Here is a 24,218-nt window from a genome sequence, read left to right on the forward strand (position 1 = left end):
TATTTATAAAAGTAAAAGCAATAAGATAAGTGGTCAGATTACGCAGATGCTACACTACAGGACTGTTTTTCTAGCACAGACTGGAATATGTTCCGGGATTCGTCCAATGGCATTGAGGAGTACACCACCTGTCATCAGCTTCATCAACATCGACGACGTCCTCACTGTACGTACATATCCCAACCAGAAGCAGGCGGCATCCTCACCGAGCTAAAGGCTGGAGCTTCTGCTTTCAAGGATACTAATCTAGACGCTTATAATAAATCCCGCTACGCCCTCAGACGAACCATCAAACAGACAAAGTGTCAATACAGGATTAAGATTATATCCTACTAATCCGGCTCTGACAGGATGTGGCAGGGCTTGAAAACTATTACGGACTACAAAGGAAAACCCAGTGCCATAAGAGCTAAATGCTCTTAGCAAACAACACTGAAGCATGCATGAGAGCACCAGCTGTTTCTGGACAATTGTGTGATAACGCACTCAGTAGCTGATGTGAGCAAGACCTTTAAAACAGGTCAACATTCACAAAACCACAGGGCCAGACGGATTACCAGGGCGTGTACTCAAAGCATGTGCTGACCAACTGGCAAGTGTCTTCACTGACATTTTCAACATGTCCCAGACTGAGTCTGTAATACCTACATGTTTCAACCAGACCACCATAGTCTCTGTGCCCAAGAAAATGAAGGTAACCTGCATAAATGATTACCGACCCATAACACTCACGTCGGTAGCCATCAAGTGCTTTGAAAGGCTGGTCATGGCTCACATCAAAAGCATCATTAAGTTTGCTGAGGACACAACAGTTGTAGGCCTGATTACTGACAACAATGAGACAGCCTATAGGGAGGAGGTCTGAGACCTGACAGTGTGGTGCCAGGACAACAACATTTCCCTCAATGTGAGCAAGACAAAGGAGCTGATTGTGGAATACAGGAAAAAGCGTGCCGAACAGGTCCCCATTAACATCAACAGGGCTGTAGTGGAGCGGGTCGAGAATTTCAAGTTCCTTGGTGTCCACATCACCAACAAACTATCATGGTCCAAACACACCAAGACAGTTGTGAAGAGGGCACGACAACACCTTCTGCCCCTCAGGAGATTGAAAAGATTTGGCATGGGTCTCCAGATCCTCAAAAAGTTATACAGCTGCACCATCGAGAGCATCCTGACTGGTACCAGGCAGTTGCCATAGTGTGTAGGGTGTTGTAGGGCGTAGTGCGTAGTCTGTAGGGTTTATTGTGTAGGGCGTAGTGCGTAGTCTGAAGGGTTTAGGGTGTAGTGTATGGGTATGAATACTTTAGGAAGGCACTTTATGTGGAGCTTTAACAGTAAAAGAGATGAGTGACTCAGACAGGTACATTGATGGAAGCAACAACCTGCAATATTAAAACTAATCCGCCCACTAATTATTTATTTTTAATATAAAATAAAAACCCAAAACATTAAGTTTCTCAAAGTGGTTTCATTTCTGATGAAATACTATGATTTAAATCTCATTATAGCTCATGTAGACATACTACTGTCCCTTTAAAACATTCTGAGACAGCGATAGGACATCGACATGAGCAACACCACAGACGAGCGCAATGCAAACAGACGTGTGTACCAGTGAGCTTCCATAACATGTCTCTGCAGCCCCGGAAACAGCAGTTTGGCATCGCTCAACTCTTAGTTGTGGAAATAGACCTGCTAGTGTTTATACTTTACAAACAAACCCAGAAAAATCATCTTTAGAGAAAAAAAATCTGTTTTATTTGTATAAAACTCATTTGCATAGCGTTTTACAGGAGGGAGGTGGACTGACACACACGTTCACACTCTGGGTGTTCAGGAGAGGTGTCTGCCTCTAGGGAGTGCTGCTTCATACACACACACACACACACACACACACACACACTGGCCATTCAGCACGTAGATACCACAGTAACAGAACGGCCAGTGTAGAAGACAACTGAAGACAGTAAAACAGTTGAAAACAGACTGAAAACTTCCTAGATACGGACACACACAGGAGAGAGGGGAGATGGCAGGATAAGGGAACAGAGCGATGAGGGAGATATCAGAGGGATGTGATCATACAAGGGAGATATCAAAAACAAGGACAGATCATGTCACAGCAGTCAGTCAGTCTACTGGACTAACACGATGAGACTGAACCTAGAGCAGTGGTTCTCTCCCCACATCCCAACAGTAACCATCAGTGGGACCAATACCAAACTGACCTGGGATCAGTGTTACAGAGTACAGCTCAGATGAGACAACATTAAGACCCATAAACAAAATGGTTCTTTCAAGAACTACATAAGACATTTCATATTTCAACATTACCAATACAATGTTATAAAATAAAGTCCTGGAGACATTCACAGTATGGAGAACCTGCTGATGTTTACCTTGACAGAGACAGGGTGATCTAATTCACAGTATGGAGAACCTGCTGATGTGTACCTTGACAGAGACAGGGTGATCTAATTCACAGTATGGAGAACCTGCTGATGTTTACCTTGACAGAGACGGGACGGGGATGATGTGTGTGTCAGCTGATGTTTACCTTGACAGAGACGGGACGGGGATGATGTGTGTGTCAGCTAATGTTCAATTATTTTATTTGACCTTTATTTAACTAGGCAAGTCAGTTAAGAACAAATTCTTATTTACAATGACGGCCTACCACGGCCAAACCCTCCCCAAACCCGGACGACGCTGGGCCAATTGTGCGCCGCCCTATGGGACTCCCGATCACGGCCAGTTGTGATACAGCCTGGGATCAAACCAGGGGCTGTAGTGACACCTCTACCACTGAGATGCAGTGCCTTAGACCACTGCGCCACTTGGGAACCCTAAAATGTTTTAACTCGACACAGAGAGGAGGGGGGTGTGTATGAGTAAAGGGAGAACACTGGGCCGGATGTCTGTCTGTGGCTGGAGCAGGGATGGGGTGAGGCTGTTGGTGTTCTCCCAGGGGAGGAGGCTCTGATCTGGGTGACAACCATCACAACCCCTGCCTGATACTCTGGATGATCTGGAAGATGGCTGAGAGAGGGAGACAGAGAGAGACAGAGAGAGACAAGAGAGAGACAGAGAGACAGATACAAATCAGAGTCCATTGTGATGTCTGTGACCCAGCTCCACCCAAACATTCCCAGAGTCCTGCATCAGGTGACACACAAAAATATTAGCTGGCGTAACGAATGAAAACATTTCAACCCGTGGGTCGGCTCTTGGATTCAGAACAATTACATTGCAGCTTGAATTTTTTTTTAAAACAAGGTTGTATAAAAAATGATGACATTTTTTATGAATGGTCCATGTTCACTGTTCACCCCGCTATCATCCAGAAGGCGAGGTCAGTACAGGAGCATCAAAATAGCGACCGAGAGACTGAAAAACAGCTTCTATCTCAAGGCCATCGGACTGTTAAATAGACATCCCTAGCCAGCTTCCACCTCGTACCCCGCCCTGAACTTAGTCACTGTCACTAGCCGACTACCACCCGGTTACTCAACCCTGCACCTTAGGACTGCTGACCTCAAAGTATTCATATCCTTTGACTTGTGTTAGAGCCCGAATTTAAACTGGATAAACGAAAAATCCTCACCCATCTAGACACAATACCCCATAACAACAGTGATAACAGGTTTATTTTTTGAAAATGAAATGCAGAATTCTCATTTACACCTGAGGCAATATTTTGTAGAAGCACCTGGATTGTAATACATTTGCCCATTGTTATTATTTTAAATACTAGATTTTCAAGTAGATTTAAGTCAAAATTGTAATTTGGCCATTCAGGAACGTTCACTGTCATCTTGGTAAGCAACTCCAGTGTTTATTTGGCCTTGTGTTTTAGGTTATTGTCCTGCTGAAAGGTGAATTCATCTCCCAGTGTCTGGTGGAAAGCAGACTGAACAAGGTTCTTCTAGGATTTTGCCTGTGCTTAGCTCCATTCCATTTATTTTCATCCTGAAAAACTCCCAAGTCCTTAACGATGACAAGCAAACCCATAACATGATGCAGCCACTACTATGCTTGAAAATATGAAGAGTGGTACTCAGTAATGTGTTGTATCTTCTCCAAACATAACACTTTGTATTCAGGACACAAAGTGAACTGTTTTAAAGTCACCATTGATCTCATGGTGAAATCCCTGAGCGGTTTCCTTCCTCTTCGGCAACTGAGTTAAGAAGGATGCCTGTTTCTTTGTAGTGACTGGGTGTATTGATACATCATCCAAAGTGTAATTAATAACTTCAACATGCTCAAAGGGATATTCAATGTGTACTTTTTTTCATTTTTACCCATTTACCAATATGTGACATTCTTTGCGAGACATTGTAAAACTTCCCTGGTCTTTGTGGTAGAATCTGTTTTTGATGCAACTCTGAGGGACCTTACAGATAATTAACTATGTACAGAAAAAAAATCATGTGTGCAATAATAGTGTTTAAAACAAAGTAGTAATTATTAAAACAAAGTAGTATATTATTATCTAACTTCAGCAAATTATTATCCTAAACTTATTTAGGCCATTAACAAAAACATGTCAGCTTTTCATTTTTAATTCATATGTAAACATGTTTTTAAAAACAACTCCACTGTGACATTATAGGTGAAAAACCCTTATATCCATTTTAAAATTCAGGCTGTACCAACAAAGTCTAGAATATGTTCTGAAGACACTATACATAGATATTTAACTTTGGTCACTTTAATAATGTTTACACACTGTTTACCCACTTTATAGGTAAACACAGTATTCTAGTCACGGTTCAGAACTACTGATGAACTTCTGATGTCCACTTCAGTATACACTACCGGTCAAAAGGGTTACTCAGTTAAGGGTTTTTCTTTATTTTGACTATCTTCTACATTGTAGAATAATAGAAGACATCAAACCCAGTAGAAATAACACCTATGGAATCATGTAGTAACCACAAAAGTGTTAAACAAATCAAAATATATTGTATATTATTCTACAATGTAGAAAATAGTCAAAATAAAGAAAAACCCCTTGAATGAGTCGGTGTTGTCAAACGTCTGACCGGTACTGTGTTCTAGTCATAGTTCATCCTATACAATGTTTATTCAGACCCCTCGACTTTCTCCGTTGTTACATTACAACCTTAATCTAAAAAATATTTTTTTTATAAATCCTCAAAACCTACACACAACACCTGACAAAGAGAAAACAGGTGTTTAGAAATGTATTGAAAATAAACAAATTCCTTTTTTACATAAGTATTCAGACTCTTTGCTGTGAGACTTGAAATTGAGCTCAAGTGCATCCTGTTTCCATTGATCATCCTTGAGATGTTTCTACAACTTGATTGGAGTCCACCTGTAGTAAATTAAATTGATTGGACATGATTTGGAAAGACAAACACCTGTATATATAAAGGTCCCACAGTTGACAGTGCATGTCAGAGCATGAACCAAGCCATGAGGTTGAAGGAATTGTCCGTAGAGGTTCGAGACAGGATTGTGTCGACGCACAGATCTGGGGAAGGGTCCCCAAGAACACAGTGGCCTCCATCATGCTTAAATGGAAGAAGTTTGGAACCACCAAGACTGACCGCCCGGCCAAACTGGGCAATTGGGGAAGAAGGGTCTTGGTCAGGGAGGTGACCAAGAACCCAATGGTCATTCTGACAGAGCTCCAACGTTCCTCTTTGGAGATGGGAGAACCTTCCAGAAGGACAACCATCTCTGCAGCACTCCATCAATCAGGCCTTTTATGGTAGAGTGGCCAGACGGAAGCCCCTCCTCAGACAAACTCCCCAATACAGGTGTGCCAAGCTTGCAGCATCATACCAAAGACTGCCAAAGGTACATCAACAAAGTACTGAGTAAATAAGCTTCAACGATCTTCGTGTACATCTGGATCTGTTTCCCCATGTCATCGAAGGCTCTGGGTCTTTCCTCAGACACCATGTACCTCTCCTGGATAGGCTGGCCCAGTTTCTTCAGCACGGCCAGTTTGTCGATGTTGTTTAGGTTGGTCCTCTCCATCTTCATACAGCCAGTTCTCTGTGTCCTCCAGTTGTAAAGACAGGATATCCCAATACTTATGTAAATGTGATATTTCAGTTTATTTTCAATACATTTGCAAATAAAGTTGTTTTGTCATTTACCAAAACAATTGAATCAATTTTAGAATAAGGCTGTAACGTACATTTTTTTTTACAAAAATAATACTTTCTTGAATCCACTGTAGATCGAGAAATAACTTGAGAATTGGAGAAGCTACTGGTCCAATATTCTAGAACACGGATACATTTTGGACTACGCACTTTATACATTATGTCAATTAGCCTATCAGAAGCTTCTAAAGCCATGACATGCATACATGTACAGTTGAAGTCGGAAGTTTACATACACAAAGTAGATGTCCTAACCGACTTGCCAAAACTATAGTTTGTTAACAAGAAATTTGTGGAGTGGATGAAAAACGAGTTTTAATGAATCCAACCTAAGTGTATGTAAACTTCCGACTTCAACTGTACATGTATGCATGTCATGGCTTTAGAAGCTTCTGATAGGCTAAACGACATAATTTGAGTTAATTGGAGGGCCAAAATTCACCCAACTTATTGACCCAAGTTAAACAATATAAAGGCAATGCTACCAAATACTAATTGAGTGTTTTGTTAACTTCTGACCCACTGGGAATGTGATGAAAGTAATAAAAGCTGAAATAAATCATTCTCTCTACTATTATTCTGACATTTCACATTCTTAAAATAAAGTGGTGATCCTAACTGATCTAAGACAGGGAATTATTAAAAGGATTAAATGACAGGAATTGTGAAAAACTGAGTTTAAATGTATTTGGCTAAAGTGTATGTAAACTTCTGACTTCAACTGTATATATTCATACATACATACATACATACATACAGTCTCTTACCTGATCCACACACCACAAAGACAAAGAGGGCCAGTAACCAGGGACCAACAGGAGACTTCTCCTCATTCACCACCCGCTGAAACACAGGGTTAATACAGGGTTAACACAGAGGACACAGGGTTAACACATAGGACACAGGGTTAATACAGGGTTAACACAGGGTTAACACAGAGGACACAGGGTTAACACAGATGACACAGGGTTAACACAGGGTTAACACAGAGGACACAGGGTTAACACAGAGGACACAGGGTTAACACAGGGTTAACACAGAGGACACAGGGTTAACACAGAGGACACAGGGTTAATACAGGGTTAATACAGAGGACACGGGGTTAACACAGGGTTAACACAGAGGACACAGGGTTAACACAGAGGACACAGGGTTAACACAGGGTTAACACAGAGGACACAGGGTTAACACAGAGGACACAGGGTTAATACAGGGTTAACACAGAGGACACAGGGTTAACACAGAGGACACAGGGTTAACACAGAGGACACAGGGTTAACACAGGGGACACAGGGTTAATACATTGTTAATACAGGGTTAATACCAGAGACAGGGGTGACAGGGTTAACACAGAGGACACAGGGTTAATACCGGGTTAACACAGAGGACACAGGGTTAATACAGGGTTAACACAGAGGACACGGGGTTAATACTGGGTTAACACAGGACACAGGGTTAACACAGAGGACACAGGGTTAATACAGGCTTAACACAGAGGACACAGGGTTAACACAGAGGACACAGGGTTAACACAGGGGACACGGGGTTAACACAGGGGACACAGGGTTAATACATTGTTAATACAGGGTTAATACAGGGTTAATACCAGAGACAGGGGTGACAGGGTTAACACAGAGGACACAGGGTTAATACAGGGTTAACACAGAGGACACAGGGTTAACACAGGACACAGGGTTAACACAGAGGACACAGGGTTAATACAGGGTTAATACAGAGGACACAGGGTTAATACAGGGTTAACACAGAGGACACAGAGGACACAGGGTTAATACAGGGTTAATACAGAGGACACAGGGTTAACACAGAGGACACAGGGTTAACACAGGGTTAACACAGAGGACACAGGGTTAACACAGAGGACACAGGGTTAACACAGGGTTAATACTGAGGACACCGGGTTAACACAGGGTTAACACCAGAGACATGGTTAACACAGGGTTAACCTTTTGCGTGTAGGGGGCAGTATTCTCGTTTTTGGCTAAAAAACGTACCCATTTCAAACTGCCTATTTCTCAGCCCCAGAAACTAGAATATGCATATAATTGTCAGATTAGGATAGAAAACACTAAAGTTTCCAAAAATGTAAAAATATTGTCTGTGAGTATAACAGAACTGATATTGCAGGCGAAAGCCTGAGGAAAATCCAATCAGGAAGTGCCTCTTATTTTAAAACCTCTCTGTTCCTATGCATGCCTATCTTCCATTTAAAGGGATATCAACCAGATTCCTTTTTCTATGGCTTCCCTAAGGTGTCAACAGTCTTTAGACATAGTTTCAGGCTTTTATTTTGAAAAATGAGCGTGAAGGATCACATTGCGTAAGTGGAGAGGTGGGGGCTCTCAGAGTGAGTTTTCGCGCAACTGAGTAAAGCCGCCATTGTTCCTCCCGCTGTTATTGAAAAAGCTACACACCCGGTTGATATAGTATTGAATATATATTTTAAAAACAACCTGAGGATTGATTATAAAAAATGTTTGACATGTTTCTGTGGACATTATGGATATTATTTGGAATATACATCTGCGTTGTCGTTACCGCTCTTTCCTGTGGATTTCTGATCATAACGCGAGGTATTTTGGGTATAAAAATGATCTTTATGGAACAAAAGGAACATTTGTTGTGTAACTGGGAGTGTTGTGAGTGAAAACATCCGAAGATCATCAAAGGTAAACGATTTTTTTGATTGCTTTTCTGATTTTCGTGACCTAGCTACTTAATGCTTAGTGTACATAATGCTTTCTTATGCTATCGATAAACTTACACAAACGCTTGGATTGCTTTCGCTGTAAAGCATCATTTTAAAATCTGAGACGACAGGTGGATTAACAAAAGGCTAAACACTTGTGATTTCATGAACATTAATTTTTTTAGTATTTAATATTATTTAACTGTGGCACAATGCTATTCAGCGGTTGCTGATGACAATTATCCCGCTACCGGGATAACAACAAGTTAACACCACAGAGGACACAGGGTGAGATGACAGGTGAATCATGGAGCAGATGCTCTTATCCAGAGTGACTTACAGGTAATGCAGGGCAGTTTAACAAACCATACAACTCTATGAACAAGGACTACTTCTAACAGTGTCCAGAGAGGAGTGTACGAAAATACATTTACAGGAAGAACTGGGCCGATACAAAGTTCGGAAAGAATAAAACTGAGGGAGATTTTACCGTAATTCTGGTAACAAACATTGCATCTGCAGTTTTTACAGTAAATGTTAATTTTTGTTTCAAACTATTCATCGTGCAGAGAGTTGGGAGGTTTGTTCAACTAAAATTAAAATGTTTGTTTGGCATTTAAAAAAAGTGACAACTGACTCTCAGCGTAATTCTTTTGCCGTGGAATTGCCCTTCTTCCAACAATTACATTACATTACATTGCAATTGCAATTACATTACATTGCAATTACATTACAATTACATTACAATTACATTACAAATACAATTACATTGCAATTACATTGATGCTGTTGATCACTGGTTGCCCTTTTTCCAACAATTACATTACATTGATGCTGTTGACCCGGATCACTGGTTGCCCTTCTTCCAACAAAAGCCCTATTCGGACAGAGTTAGTTTTACTGGGGGAGGTCAGGTAATCAGACTGGGTTAGATTTACTGGGGGAGGTCAGGTAATCAGACTGGGTTAGTTTTACTGGGGGAGGTCAGGTAATCAGACAGGGTTAGGTCAGGTAATCAGGCAGGGTTCGTTTTACTGGGGGAGGTCAGGTAATCAGACAGGGTTCGTTTTACTGGGGGAGGTCAGGTAATCAGACGGGGTTAGTTTTACTGGGGGAGGTCAGGTAATCAGACAGGGTTAGGTCAGGTAACCAGGCAGGGTTAGTTTTACTGGGGGAGGTCAGGTAATCAGACGGGGTTAGTTTTACTGGGTGAGGTCAGGTAATCAGACAGGGTTAAGTCAGGTAATCAGACATGATTAGTTTTACTGGGGGAGGTCAGGTAATCAGACAGGGTTAGTTTTACTGGGTGAGGTCAGGTAATCAGACAGGGTTAGTTTCACTAGGGGAGATCAGGTAATCAGACGGGGTTAGGTCAGGTAATCAGACAGGATTAGTTTTACTGGGGGAGGTCAGGTAATCAGACAGGGTTAGTTTTACTGGGGGAGGTCAGGTAATCAGACTGGGTTAGTTTTACTGGGGGAGGTCAGGTAATCAGACTGGGTTAGTTTTACTGGGGGAGGTCAGGTAATCAGACAGGGTTAGTTTTACTAGGGGAGATCAGGTAATCAGACGGGGTTAGTTTTACTAGGGGAGATCAGGTAATCAGACGGGGTTAGGTCAGGTAATCAGACATGATTAGTTTTACTGGGGGAGGTCAGGTAATCAGACAGGGTTAGTTTCACTAGGGGAGATCAGGTAATCAGACGGGGTTAGGTCAGGTAATCAGACAGGGTTAGTTTTACTGGGGGAGGTCAGGTAATCAGACAGGGTTAGTTTTACTGGGGAAGGTCAGGTAATCAGACAGGGTTAGTTTTACTGGGGGAGGTCAGGTAATCAGACAGGATTAGTTTTACTGGGGGAGGTCAGGTAATCAGACAGGATTAGTTTTACTGGGGGAGGTCAGGTAATCAGACAGGATTAGTTTTACTGGGGGAAGTCAGGTAATCAGACGGGGTTAGTTTTACTGGGGGAGGTCATGTAATCAGACGGGGTTAGTTTTACTGGGGGAGGTCAGGTAATCAGACGGGGTTAGTTTTACTGGGGGAGGTCAGGTAATCAGATGGGGTTAGTTTTACTGGGGGAGGTCAGGTAATCAGACAGGGTTAGTTTTACTGGGGGAGGTCAGGTAATCAGACAGGGTTAGTTTCACTGGGGGAGGACAGGTAATCAGACGGGGTTAGTTTTACTGGGGGAGGTCAGGTAATCAGATGGGGTTCATTTTACTGGGGGAGGTAATCAGACTGGGTTAGTTTTACTGGGGGAGGTCAGGTAATCAGACGGGTTTAGGTCAGGTAATCAGACAGGATTAGTTTTACTGGGGGAGGTCAGGTAATCAGACAGGGTTAGTTTTACTAGGGGAGATCAGGTAATCAGACGGGGTTAGTTTTACTAGGGGAGATCAGGTAATCAGACGGGGTTAGGTCAGGTAATCAGACATGATTAGTTTTACTGGGGGAGGTCAGGTAATCAGACAGGGTTAGTTTCACTAGGGGAGATCAGGTAATCAGACGGGGTTAGGTCAGGTAATCAGACAGGGTTAGTTTTACTGGGGGAGGTCAGGTAATCAGACAGGGTTAGTTTTACTGGGGGAGGTCAGGTAATCAGACAGGGTTAGTTTTACTGGGGGAGGTCATGTAATCAGACGGGGTTAGTTTTACTGGGGGAGGTCAGGTAATCAGATGGGGTTAGTTTTACTGGGGGAGGTCAGGTAATCAGACGGGGTTAGTTTTACTGGGGGAGGTCAGGTAATCAGACGGGGTTAGTTTTACTGGGGGAGGTCAGGTAATCAGACAGGGTTCGTTTTACTGGGGGAGGTCAGGTAATCAGACGGGGTTAGTTTTACTGGGGGAGGTCAGGTAATCAGACAGGGTTAGTTTTACTGGGGGAGGTCAGGTAATCAGATGGGGTTAGTTTTACTGGGGGAGGTCAGGTAATCAGACAGGGTTAGTTTTACTGGGGGAGGTCAGGTAATCAGACAGGGTTAGTTTCACTGGGGGAGGACAGGTAATCAGACGGGGTTAGGTCAGGTAATCAGACAGGATTAGTTTTACTGGGGGAGGTCAGGTAATCAGACAGGGTTAGTTTTACTGGGGGAGGTCAGGTAATCAGACTGGGTTAGTTTTACTGGGGGAGGTCAGGTAATCAGATGGGGTTCATTTTACTGGGGGAGGTAATCAGACTGGGTTAGTTTTACTGGGGGAGGTCAGGTAATCAGACGGGGTTAGGTCAGGTAATCAGACAGGATTAGTTTTACTGGGGGAGGTCAGGTAATCAGACAGGGTTAGTTTTACGTGGGGAGATCAGGTAATCAGACGGGGTTAGTTTCACTAGGGGAGATCAGGTAATCAGACGGGGTTAGGTCAGGTAATCAGACATGATTAGTTTTACTGGGGGAGGTCAGGTAATCAGACAGGGTTAGTTTCACTAGGGGAGATCAGGTAATCAGACGGGGTTAGGTCAGGTAATCAGACAGGGTTAGTTTTACTGGGGGAGGTCAGGTAATCAGACAGGGTTAGTTTTACTGGGGGAGGTCAGGTAATCAGACAGGGTTAGTTTTACTGGGGGAGGTCATGTAATCAGACAGGGTTAGTTTTACTGGGGGAGGTCAGGTAATCAGATGGGGTTAGTTTTACTGGGGGAGGTCAGGTAATCAGACGGGGTTAGTTTTACTGGGGGAGGTCAGGTAATCAGACAGGGTTCGTTTTACTGGGGGAGGTCAGGTAATCAGACGGGGTTAGTTTTACTGGGGGAGGTCAGGTAATCAGACAGGGTTAGGTCAGGTAACCAGGCAGGGTTAGTTTTACTGGGGGAGGTCAGGTAATCAGACGGGGTTAGTTTTACTGGGTGAGGTCATGTAATCAGACAGGGTTAGTTTTACTGGGGGAGGTCAGGTAATCAGACAGGGTTAGTTTTACTGGGGGAGGTCAGGTAATCAGACTGGGTTAGTTTTGCTGGGGGAGGTCAGGTAATCAGACTGGGTTAGTTTTACTGGGGGAGGTCAGGTAATCAGACTGGGTTAGTTTTACTGGGGGAGGTAATCAGACAGGGTTAGTTTTACTGGGGGAGGTCAGGTAATCAGACTGGGTTAGTTTTACTGGGGGAGGTCAGGTAATCAGACTGGGTTAGTTTTACTGGGGGAGGTCAGGTAATCAGACTGGGTTAGTTTTACTGGGGGAGGTCAGGTAATCAGATGGGGTTAGTTTTACTGGGGGAGGTCAGGTAATCAGACGGGGTTAGGTCAGGTAATCAGACAGGATTAGTTTTACTGGGGGAGGTCAGGTAATCAGACGGGGTTAGGTCAGGTAATCAGACAGGATTAGTTTTACTGGGGGAGGTCAGGTAATCAGACGGGGTTAGGTCAGGTAATCAGACATGATTAGTTTTACTGGGGGAGGTCAGGTAATCAGACAGGGTTAGTTTCACTAGGGGAGATCAGGTAATCAGACAGGGTTAGTTTTACTGGGGGAGGTCAGGTAATCAGACAGGGTTAGTTTTACTGGGGGAGGTCAGGTAATCAGACAGGGTTAGTTTTACTGGGGGAGTTCAGGTAATCAGACAGGGTTAGTTTTACTGGGGGAGGTCAGGTAATCAGACAGGATTAGTTTTACTGGGGGAAGTCAGGTAATCAGACGGGGTTAGTTTTACTGGGGGAGGTCATGTAATCAGACGGGGTTAGTTTTACTGGGGGAGGTCAGGTAATCAGACAGGGTTAGTTTTACTGGGGGAGGTCAGATAATCAGACAGGGTTAGTTTTACTGGGGGAGGTCAGGTAATCAGAATTATGTACACGAGCACTAACACGCGTCCTGTTCTAGTCGACATCCCTGTGTTTGGAGAGAAATGTCTGAGTGACAGCTGTTTCTCTCGCAGTTTGAGCAAGAAAACACCTGCTTTGATACATTGAACCAAGTGCTGAGCCTAAGCTGTGTATGAATCCTGGCTGTATCACAACCGGCCGTGATTGGGAATCCCATAGGGCGGCGCATAATTGGCCCAGCGTCATCCAGGTTTGGCCTGGGGTTGGCAGTCATTGTCAATAAGAATGTGTTCTTAACTGACTTGCTTAGTTAAATAAAAAGGTTAAGTCAAATTTTAAAACATAGTGGACAACAGTTCTTGAGAGCATGAACAAAACAAAGTGGTTAGGCTACTGGTGAACCGGCATTTGAGTTGTGTGGTTCCAATATCAACATTCCCTTATCTCTGGTTTAAGCTGGCATGCATCAACAGTCCCTTATACCTGGTTTAAGCTGGCATGCATCAACAGTCCCTTATCTCTGGTATAAACTGGCATGCATCAACAGTCCCTTATCTCTGGTTTAAGCTGGCATGCATCAACAGTCCCTTATCTCTGGAAAAAGCTGGCATGCGTCAACAGTCCCTTATCTCTGGTATAAACTGGCATGCGTCAACAGTCCCTTATCTCTGGTATAAACTGGCATACATAATTCAAGATAACGTCTAAATTGTGTGCAGTGCAATGGACATACAGTGCTTTGGGAAAGTATTCAGACCCCTTGACTTGTTCCGCATTTTGTTACAGCACTATTCTAAAATTGATTAAATTGTTCTGTTCTCAATCTACACACAATACCCCATTATGACATCACAATACCCCATAATGACATCACAATACCCCATAACGACAAAGCAAAAACAGGTATTTTTTTTAAACAAGTGATTTAAAAATAAAAACTGAACACATTTACATAAGTATTCAGACCCTTTACTCAGTACTTTGTTGAAGCACTTTTGGCAGCGATTACAGACTCTAGTCTTCTTGGGTATGACGCTACAAGCTTGGCACACCTGTATTTGGGGAGTTTCTCACATTCTTCTCTGCAGATCCTCTCAAGCGCTGTCAGGTTGGATGGGGAGCGTGCGTCGCTACACAGCTATTTTCAAGTCTCTCCAGAGATGTTCGATCTGGTTCAAGTCTGGGCTCTGGCTGGGCCACTCATGTACATTCAGAGACTTGTCTCGAAGCCACTCCTGCAAAGTCAAAGGGTCTGAATACTTTCCCGAATGCACCGTATAACGCAAGTCTCAGGAAACACTGTCTGGGTTGGCAATACTCAGTGTAGAAAACAGACGGCCCACAACCTGGACCTACAGGCTGTGGTGAAAGAAAGAAAAGGAGGACTTCAGCAGACCAGGGGAGTATCAATTTGGATTTCATTTACTGTGAATATTGCAGATCATTTGTGTAGGCTATTAGCCAGGAAAAGCGGGTAGTGGCTGAATTTATCCTCAAGCCCACTACTTTAATTCCCCTCATTGTTACGCTACTTGATATGTAATACTTATTATAACAAGTTTATGAATAACTAAATGACAGTATATAGCTATAGATAGTACACTGCATAATGAATAGTCAGCTAGTGTTGTGGGTGGACTCACTGTATAATGAATAGTCAGCTAGGGTTGTGGGTGGACTCACTGCATAATGAATAGTCAGCTGGTGTTGTGGGTGGACTCACTGCATAATGAATAGTCAGCTGGTGTTGTGGGTGGACTCACTGCATAATGAATAGTCAGCTAGGGTTGTGGGTGGACTCACTGCATAATGAATAGTCAGCTGGTGTTGTGGGTGGACTCACTGCATAATGAATAGTCAGCTAGGGTTGTGGGTGGACTCACTGTAAAATGTGGCATTACTAGACTGGTTTTATGCACACTTTCTATCCAAGATGGGAGAGTGAGAGAACAGCTCATATCATACAGGTCCAGACGAACTGTGTTATGCCAGTAGGCACTTCGGATACCATTACTTTTTGTTGCAGGTTAGGAAACTGAGGTTAAGGTAAGGGGGAAAAAAACACTCTCCTAACCTGCTACAAAAATCCCATGTATGAAGTGCCGTGATCACCTCTAGGTAGTGATTTAACGTTAGCTAGCCAACCACATCCCTAGAACGGAACTTCCACCCTGCTGTTGCTAGGGTTGTGGTGGTAATAACATCTAAACTTTGACTGACAAAAACACATAGCTTGCTTTAATGACCACTGACTAGTCAAACATCTAGAGTCAATTTCACTGGCAAATGAGCTACTTGGGTAATGTAGCACAACAATGTTTATATGAACAAGAAGGTGATAGATATCATGTCCCCAAAGCTGCAGTCCAAACACGTTATTTTTAACCCCTCAGCCAGCTCCTTTCACTCCGGGGGAATCCCCGTCCAAACCGAATGCAGTTTCATCGCCACCTCAAATTCACTAACCTCGGCCCTCGATTTAGTTCGAGGGAGCGAGTGGACAACTTTGGTCACTTGCGGGGTTGATATGACCCACAATTAAACTCAAACTGTAGTCACATGTCAAACTCTGGTGACAGCGAAGTGTCAAATGTAATAAACAAGGCAGCATTTTCGGCATGTCAGGGGGAAAAAAGTATAAAGCTAGCTCTCTAAAATATATAGACATTGATTTTAGCATTGGGAAATTGACCTAGTCTCGTAGTGAGGAGCCTAGAATCATAAAAACATTTTTGGGTAATTCTGAAATGTATTGGAATAAATGACCAAACTATAAAAATTGCTACCTGACAGGAGTGTTATCTAGCTACCTGACAGGAGTGTTATCTAGCTACCTGACAGGAGTGTTATCTAGCTACCTGACAGGAGTGCTGGCTAGATTCGTTATCTTGCTAGGTACATTAATAGCTTTAGGGCTGGTTGTTTTTAAGCTCAACTTCAGATCATCTCTCTCCCTCGCTTGGGCAATGACGGGCTGAGGGTTTAGGGTTGAGGGCTGTCTACTTTGAAACGCAGCCTTAAGTCGAATGGTCATTACTAGCGAGCCAGACAGCCAAAATTAGAATCCCTAGCTAGATGGATGGACAAACTTGCTAACGTGTCGGCAGCCAAAACGTGTCTTAAATTAAGATCATTTTATAATTCATAATCAAGAATAAAACAAAATTAACTACAACATCGTGCACTGTGAATGGTGAGCCCTCAGTCTGATTCCCAGGCAGACAGATTGTAGCCATCTTCAGTTTGTTACAGTGAGCTCTCCGTTTGAATGGCCAGCTGATTGAATAGCCAACTAGTTAGCCGGTGCTGTCATAGCCTAGGCTAGTAGCTATCGGTGTGTGTGTAGCTGATAGCCAGCTAATGTTAGTTAACAAGCTCGAGTCTAACCGTGGTTTTCTGGACGTGTCCTCGCTGCGTTATGGTCTTGCTGTGTTTCTCGTTAGCCACTTTCATCCGTTGGACCGCCGACATGTCGACAACCGGTGTGTCAAAGTCACTCACAGCCACGAAATAACGATACACTAACTCAACCACCGGCGTATCACTTACAGATAAGGACTAATGAGAAAGGAGGGCAGTTTGTTGATTATAATTTTTTTTTTTAAAGCGATAAATAAGAATAGCCGATAACTGCTAGCGTCCAGGCCGCGAAGGCTAACGGTTGTTAGCTTGCTGTTAGCCGGCTGGCTACCGGAAGTAGATGCTTCTACCCTCGTCACGTGTCGAGGGTCTAGCGTGACACATGTTTTCTAAGGGGCAGATCTAGTGTCGGTCTAATCTACCCTAAACTAGACTAAAACGATGCAGAGGGACAAACCAAAACCAGCTCTGGGATCCGTTTCACAAATTAAATGAAGTTAGCTGTTTTATTAAGAAACCTTGTTGCCAGAAATACTGTCTACTTTGCCTGCATTTCAAGCAGTGTTGTTTTGTTGTTGTATCTCTTCAGTTCGAACGTATTTTACATGGACTTGTTTTAGCCACATACCTTCGCTATCCCGGTTTCCCTGTAACTGAAAAACATCTTCCTAAACTCGTCCGTTTCGGGGTGGTCCACATGAATGTAGTCGAGGACCGGTCAACTCCGTTCTCTTATATCGAGGCGGAGTTGAGTTTTGATAACGGGTAGCTGGATTTACAACATTTAGACACCATCAGTCGATTCTTGTAAAAAATTACATTTCCAACTGCGGTCCTGAAATTAATACTTTTAATAATAACCTATTAAATACAACATCTAATTCCATTTGTCACATGCGCCGAATATAACTAATGTAGAATTTTTCGTGAAATGTTTGCTAACGACCTTTCCCAACAATACAGAGTTTAAAGTTAAATAAAACAGTTACTCCTTCTAGGGTGGGGTTTATCGGGGGTTGGCATCCAACGTTATGGTGCATTACCGCCACCTACTGTACTGGCGTGCGGGCCAGAGACAGGGAGAAACTAAGTCCTACATGCCAGCCACGTTGCTCTTAAAAATAGATCATAAAATATTTGAGACTATCTCTAATGACGTTCTAGTAAATATACTCTTTAAACTAATTTCCTGTATCCCCTTCTCCCTCATATTAGATCTCAGCCTCTCGCTTTCCCTCTGATACTGCCCGCACTGTAGCAATACATACTCCACTGTCTCTGTTTCCTGGCAATAATCACACTTTCCTGTTGGATGCTTTCCTATCACATTAAGGACTTATTCAACTGGTTGTGTCCCACCCTTAATCTTGTAAAAATAGCCTCCTCTCTTCTGTTCTTTCCTGCTGCCCTCCACTCGCCGACTTTACTCTGTACTTGAAATAAATGTCTGCCCTAAGTATCTCTATTCCACTGCTCATTCCATCTCTACACCGCCCCTGTCCATATCAGACTTTTAACCTGCTCCTGCCATCTCTACACCGCCCCTGTCCATATCAGGCTTTTAGCCTATCATCTCTACATCTCTAGTGCTTGTTTAGCCAGTACATCAACATCCCCACTACTTAGTGCTTGTTTAGCCAGTACATGAACATCCCCAATACTTAGTGCTTGTTTAGCCAGTACATGATCATCCCCACTACTTAGTGGCTGTTTAGCCAGTACATCAACTGCCTTGTTCCCCTCCACATGGGTTGGGACCCAAGTATCTATTATCTCTATGGTTTTGTAGTATGTGATAAAGCAGGCCTCGTCTCCTTTGTGAGCTAAAGGACTGAAAACTCATCAACACTGCACATGACTCAGAGCAAATTTCTACACTGTCTGGCTTGACTTCCTCCACCCACTGCAAGGTCAATAGTATTAGTAGTAACAGTAGTAGTAGTAACAGTAGCAATAATAGTAGTAACAGTAGTAGTAGAATTAGCAGTAGCAATAGCAGTAGTAGTAGTAGTAACAGTAGTAGTAGTAGTAGTAGTAGTAGTAGTAACAGTAGTAGTAGTAGTAACAGTAGTAGTAGTAGTAACAGTAGTAGTAGTAGTAGTACCAGTAGTAGTAGTAGTAACAGTAGTAGCAGTAGTACTAATAACAGTAGTAGTAGTAGTAACAGTAGTAGTAGTATCAGTAGTAGTAGTAGCAGTAGTAGTAGTAGTAACAGTAGTAGTAGTAGTAGTAGTAATAACAGTAGTAGTAGTAGTAACAGTAGTAGTAGTAGTAGTAGTAACAGTAGCAATAGTAGCAGTAGTACTAATAACAGTAGTAGTAGTAGTAGTAGTAGTAACAGTAGCAATAGGGGATTTTCTGAGAATTCTCGGTGCCGGAGTTTGCGACTACAGACAATTATAATAATATAGTTATTGGCGGGGAAACTCAATCATTTTAATAGCAGGACACCAAGGTTCGTATTTCAGCTTTGACACCGATAGACTAAAATAGATTTTAGATGTTAATTCATCTATTTGTATGTTTTGCCTGAAAAATATGGTCGCTAGTGTTTGTATAAGATATGAACTGAACGTTTAATATGTTGTTTAGATTGAATTGAAAAAAAATAAGTCGTTAAAAATAATGGCGGGACAATTTCGATGTAATACGCTATTTTGCCCAAAATGATCTGCTGGAAAAATGTATTGAGATGGGAGTCGTATTTAAATAAATGTATCATAGAAGAGAAAGTCACCTAAACCGGGTTAAATGTAGGGAATAACGGAGAGATACGATACAGTTTTGTGCCACCAGGATATATTTTTTAATGAATGGACTGACATACGATAAATTTAGCACAGAACATGGTACGTTTAAATGTTAGGGTATAGAAAGTTGAGAAGTTTGGTTGGTTTTATTTTGTTGATATAATTTAAAGCAGAACTCAATCTGAATAGGGAATATATATTTTACAGAGGCAGGCTGACTGCGGCTTCGTTTTACGTTTACAACACCGTTCCTCAAATTTAAACAGAGAAAATGGGTTGTGGTATTTAGAGGGAAAATGCGTGCATTATAGCTTTGAGTTACTTTTCAGAAGTGGCTAAAAGTTCCAAATACATTTTTTTTAAAGGAGCTGAATATCGTACGGATAATCTGAAAAGATGCTACAGCTAGCAACAGAATTGCTAGGCATTCAATTGGGCTATATAGTGCACTACTTTAGACGAGAGTCCTATTCCCTATATAGTGCACTACTTTAGACGAGAGTCCTATTCCCTATATAGTGCACTACTTTAGACGAGAGTCCTATTCCCTATATAGTGCACTACTTTAGACGAGAGTCCTATTCCCTATATAGTGCACTACTTTAGACGAGAGTCCTATTCCCTATATAGTGCACTACTTTGGACTATAAAATAGGTAAGAATAGTTGAATCGTAAAAAGTTGTGGTTGTTTTCCCGAGTATTGATTTTTGGTTAGGTAACGCTAGTGAATTCAAAACAAGAAGTTAACGTATTCTAAAAACATTATCTGTTTTCATTACTGAAGCAAGTAAATGTCTTATCTTAAAGGGACAGTGCACGTTTATCACAGTGGTTTGAGTGTATGGCAGTGTATAAAATATTTTGGGGCGACAATTTGGAGATAGACTGAATGAGTTACATGAAACATCGAGGGATTTGGAGCAAACGATGTGAAGAGATTATCATAATTATTAGTTTTCGTTGTTGTAGTAAACATTTGGGTTAAGGGGATTTCCCCATTCCCAGAGACAAGATATCTTAAAGGGGTACACTCACTGATGGAATATTAGGAGTTTTAATTAGACAAGTGAATAATGTATTGGGAATAGAGTCGTAATTAAAATGCTAAGTCAAAGACGAGACAGTTACTTAAATCAAAATGAATTCTAAATAATAACGAAGAGACAATTACGATTTATGCCCATCGAAATGTTTGTATAAATTTAGCAAATTGAGAGATGAGAGATGTTGATTGATGTTGTAAATTCTAATTCAGGATTCAACAGATGTGATAAATTAGGTTTGGTTTATCGAACCCGTACTACTGATGCTGCAGACAGCCAACAATTATTTACTGTTCATTGAAAGTCGTTGTGGATCAGCTCTAGGCTGAGCGCTTGTTGATGACATCACTCGCAAGGCACTTTTGTCGCCACGGAAATGATGTTGTGACTGGGGGTAACGGAGAAAATAGTTTGCTGATAAAAGTGTTTTGTTTATTTGGTTACTGGTTTTGGTCAATTTTAGGGTTTGATTTAACTTAATTAAACATTGTATTCTCGTGTGTTTAAGTAGGATTCCTTATTCCGGGACGGATGGAAGTTATCTAAAATATGTAAATTGAAGGAGCCATTGGAGAATGCGTTTACATTTTTATTAAATATCTGGGATTAAATTACGGATTTCTTACACTGAGAAATGTACAACATTTGCGGCAGAGGGGAAAAGTAATACATTGGATAATAATGTTATCAGGTTAATTGTATCTAAGGGAAGCATTGGATAATAATGTTATCAGGTTAATTGTATCTAAGGGAAGCATTGGATAATAATGTTATCAGGTTAATTGTATCTAAGGGAAGCATTGGATAATAATGTTATCTGGTTAATGGTATCTAAGGGAAGCATTGGATAATAAGGTTATCTGGTTAATTGTATCTAAGGGAAGCATTGGATAATAAGGTTATCAGGTTAATTGTATCTAAGGGAAGCATTGGATAATAATGTTATCAGGTTAATTGTATCATGTAAGCATGTTCATTTAAGTAAACATATACATTGACGTTGTTTAAAACTTATGATTAATGATTTGAGTTAAAGGGGAATTATCATTAGGTTTAGTTTATAGTTCACTTTTGAGTTTCTGAATCGATGTAGCATAGTGAATGCTAGTTAGGAGTGTTGTGTTCTTCTGGGAAAATTGATGTTTAGGTGTCTCACTTTTAGATGTTTCCTGGGATTATAATCTTGGGGAGAGTGGGTGAGATTGAGGGAGTAAACGACCAAATTGAAAAAGACCTGGAAGTTTATTAAGTTGTTTATTCATTAAGGTTTGCAAATATATACACATAAAACATTTGTTAGGACTATTTGTTTTAGTGCAAAGGTATTTTAAAGAGGCATGCTCACATATGGAACTTTAAATTAATTTTAATGGAGTTTTAGTTTGGGGTTTAGAATTATTGTTTGAATCACTGAAGAGAAAGTGTTTCAGGATTCTGTTTTACAATATTAGCTGTGAAGTTTTTTGAATTGGCTATTATTGGTTTGGTATTACAACAGAAAATAATCCTATTTATCATTGAGAATAAATAGGGGGAGATAAAACATGGTCCTTTGAGGTTTGGAGGTTTCGTATTAAGCCAATAGGGCAGGAAATTACATAGAAAAATAAGTTTCAGTTCTTAGGGGTGATACATTACTGTAGATAAGGTATTCCATACTATGCAACATATATTAAATTCATGTTATTGTCAGATAGAATACTGAGGATCTCTGAAGGAAAGAGCTTGTAAGTGTAGGAAGGATTTTGAATATGGTTAGCATAGGTTTTTTAAATAGTATTAAATTTAACAGGAATATAGGACATCTGTGGTGATTTAGGATTATTGTAAGGATTAAGATAGATTGATTAAGGAAATGTAAGGACTTTAGAGATTGCCACTCATAGACATGTTTTTTCTAAAATCAATGATTTTAGATAAAGTCAAATAGTGAGACGCTTAGTGGTATTTGAGAGATAGGAGAGAAAGGGGTTACTGTTTAAATCGGTAAATATATATATTTAAGAACATATATAAGTATCACAGATACTTCTTAAACTAGATAAGACACTTGACAGAGAATTGATACAGGATTGATATGAATGGATGCCCAAGGGAGAATTGGACATACATGATAATGTCAGAATATAAGGATAATTTACTAATCCTACCTAAGTCATTATTTAGGGTAGATAAGGTTGTTACCTGGTCAGAGCCAGGTATCAAAAGGGGGATGGGTAAGTTTGTGGTCTATTATAGGACACTTAGTGGCTTATTGGATAATAAACTGATAATAAATAAAACAAATTAGCTAACAAATAGGAATAGAAATTAAAAATATAATCAGATAAAACATATGAGAAACTGTTTGTTAACCAAGCCTGTATGTCCAGGATTTTATGCATTACAGGTGAACTACAGGTGAAGTCACTCAATCCAGTCCCTGAGGCTTTTTGGGGGGACCATACCAAGGACTCCTGGTGACAGCTACATTCACCTGTGTGACTGTTTTAATTTTATGTGGCTGTTGTCTAATTCCCTGTGTACGAGGCCTTATTTCCAGGACTCTGGAGAAATCGATGACACAACAGATGGTGAGGTACCAGCCGATTCCAGGTTCTGACCCGTGGAGTGCTGAATGCATGTCTACAGAACAAGTGGACGAATCTGGATCCTTCATTTGCGGGGAATTTATATTTGATGAGACCATTTTTGATGTTTAGGGAGGTTAGGTTGTATCTTGTTTCAATATTAGACTGTTGTTTTATGAAGATGTTAACGAAAATCCTGATAAGAAGAGTTATGATTCTGATGTAGGCCTAAGAAACAGTCAGTGCGAATGCAAGTAGTGAGTTATGTTTAGGTGATGTTTTGATGACAATAAATATTTCTAATAAAAATAGAAATGAATGAACTATATCGCCAGTCTGGCTAGAAGGCTTATCTTCACAAGCATGACCTTGACTTGGTCGTATATTATCTTAATAGGGAGAGACGATGTGAGAACCATACAGCCTTTGTACTAGAACGGAGATGGCACGGGTTGGTATTGAAACTAATGACGTCATTTTAAGTTTATAACCTGTGGTAAAATGTGTAAGGAGCAGTACTCTCGTGAATAAAGGCTGCTGTTTGACTTTAAGACTGGGCTCTGTCCATTTTTATAAAATAAGGGTCATACAAACCCTTATGAATTGACAGAGTGTTTAATTTTAATTGGGTGTTAAAACATAGAGGAATTTAATTCCTACAACAAGAAGGTAGAAACTAGGGCCTGTAGGACCTGCCTTGTTGATAGTGCTGTTAAGAAACAGATCAGGGCTTTATTATGGACAGACTTCTCACCATCTTAACTGTTGTATCAATATGTTTTGACCAAGACAGATGACCTCAACATGCTCAATTTCCATGTTATTTATTACAATCCAGGGTTACTCCAAGCAGTTTAGTCACCTCAACTTGTTCAATTCCCA

At 41.3% G+C, this 24,218-nt stretch overlaps 1 protein-coding gene across 1 annotated transcript; it reads right to left on the reverse strand.

The window, feature by feature from the left end:
• Positions 1–1,738: 1,738 nt before the first annotated feature.
• LOC149980704 (stress-associated endoplasmic reticulum protein 1-like) lies at positions 1,739–17,959 on the reverse strand. Its single transcript, XM_090183285.1, has 3 exons — positions 17,000–17,959; positions 6,917–6,992; positions 1,739–3,042 (listed from the first exon to the last, which is right to left on the reverse strand). Exons 1-3 carry the CDS (start codon positions 17,081–17,083, stop codon positions 3,002–3,004), a joined length of 201 nt encoding a protein of 66 aa, XP_090039411.1. The 5' UTR covers positions 17,084–17,959; the 3' UTR covers positions 1,739–3,001.
• Positions 17,960–24,218: the final 6,259 nt, after the last annotated feature.

This window comes from Oncorhynchus mykiss, chromosome 9, assembly GCF_057628025.1.
Source record: "Oncorhynchus mykiss isolate SJ-2025 chromosome 9, ASM5762802v1, whole genome shotgun sequence".
Taxonomy (NCBI): domain Eukaryota; kingdom Metazoa; phylum Chordata; class Actinopteri; order Salmoniformes; family Salmonidae; genus Oncorhynchus; species Oncorhynchus mykiss.

Excerpts from the sequence above, each read along its gene's own strand:
- LOC149980704 (XM_090183285.1), bottom strand. The coding sequence starts at position 17,083 with ATGTCGGCGGTCCAACGGATGAAAGTGGCTAACGAGAAACACAGCAAG. Across the intron at positions 6,993-16,999 it reads GACACGTCCAGAAAACCACG|CGGGTGGTGAATGAGGAGAA; the intron begins GTTAGACTCGAG and ends CCTGTGTTTCAG. Across the intron at positions 3,043-6,916 it reads CTTTGTGGTGTGTGGATCAG|CCATCTTCCAGATCATCCAG; the intron begins GTAAGAGACTGT and ends TCCCTCTCTCAG.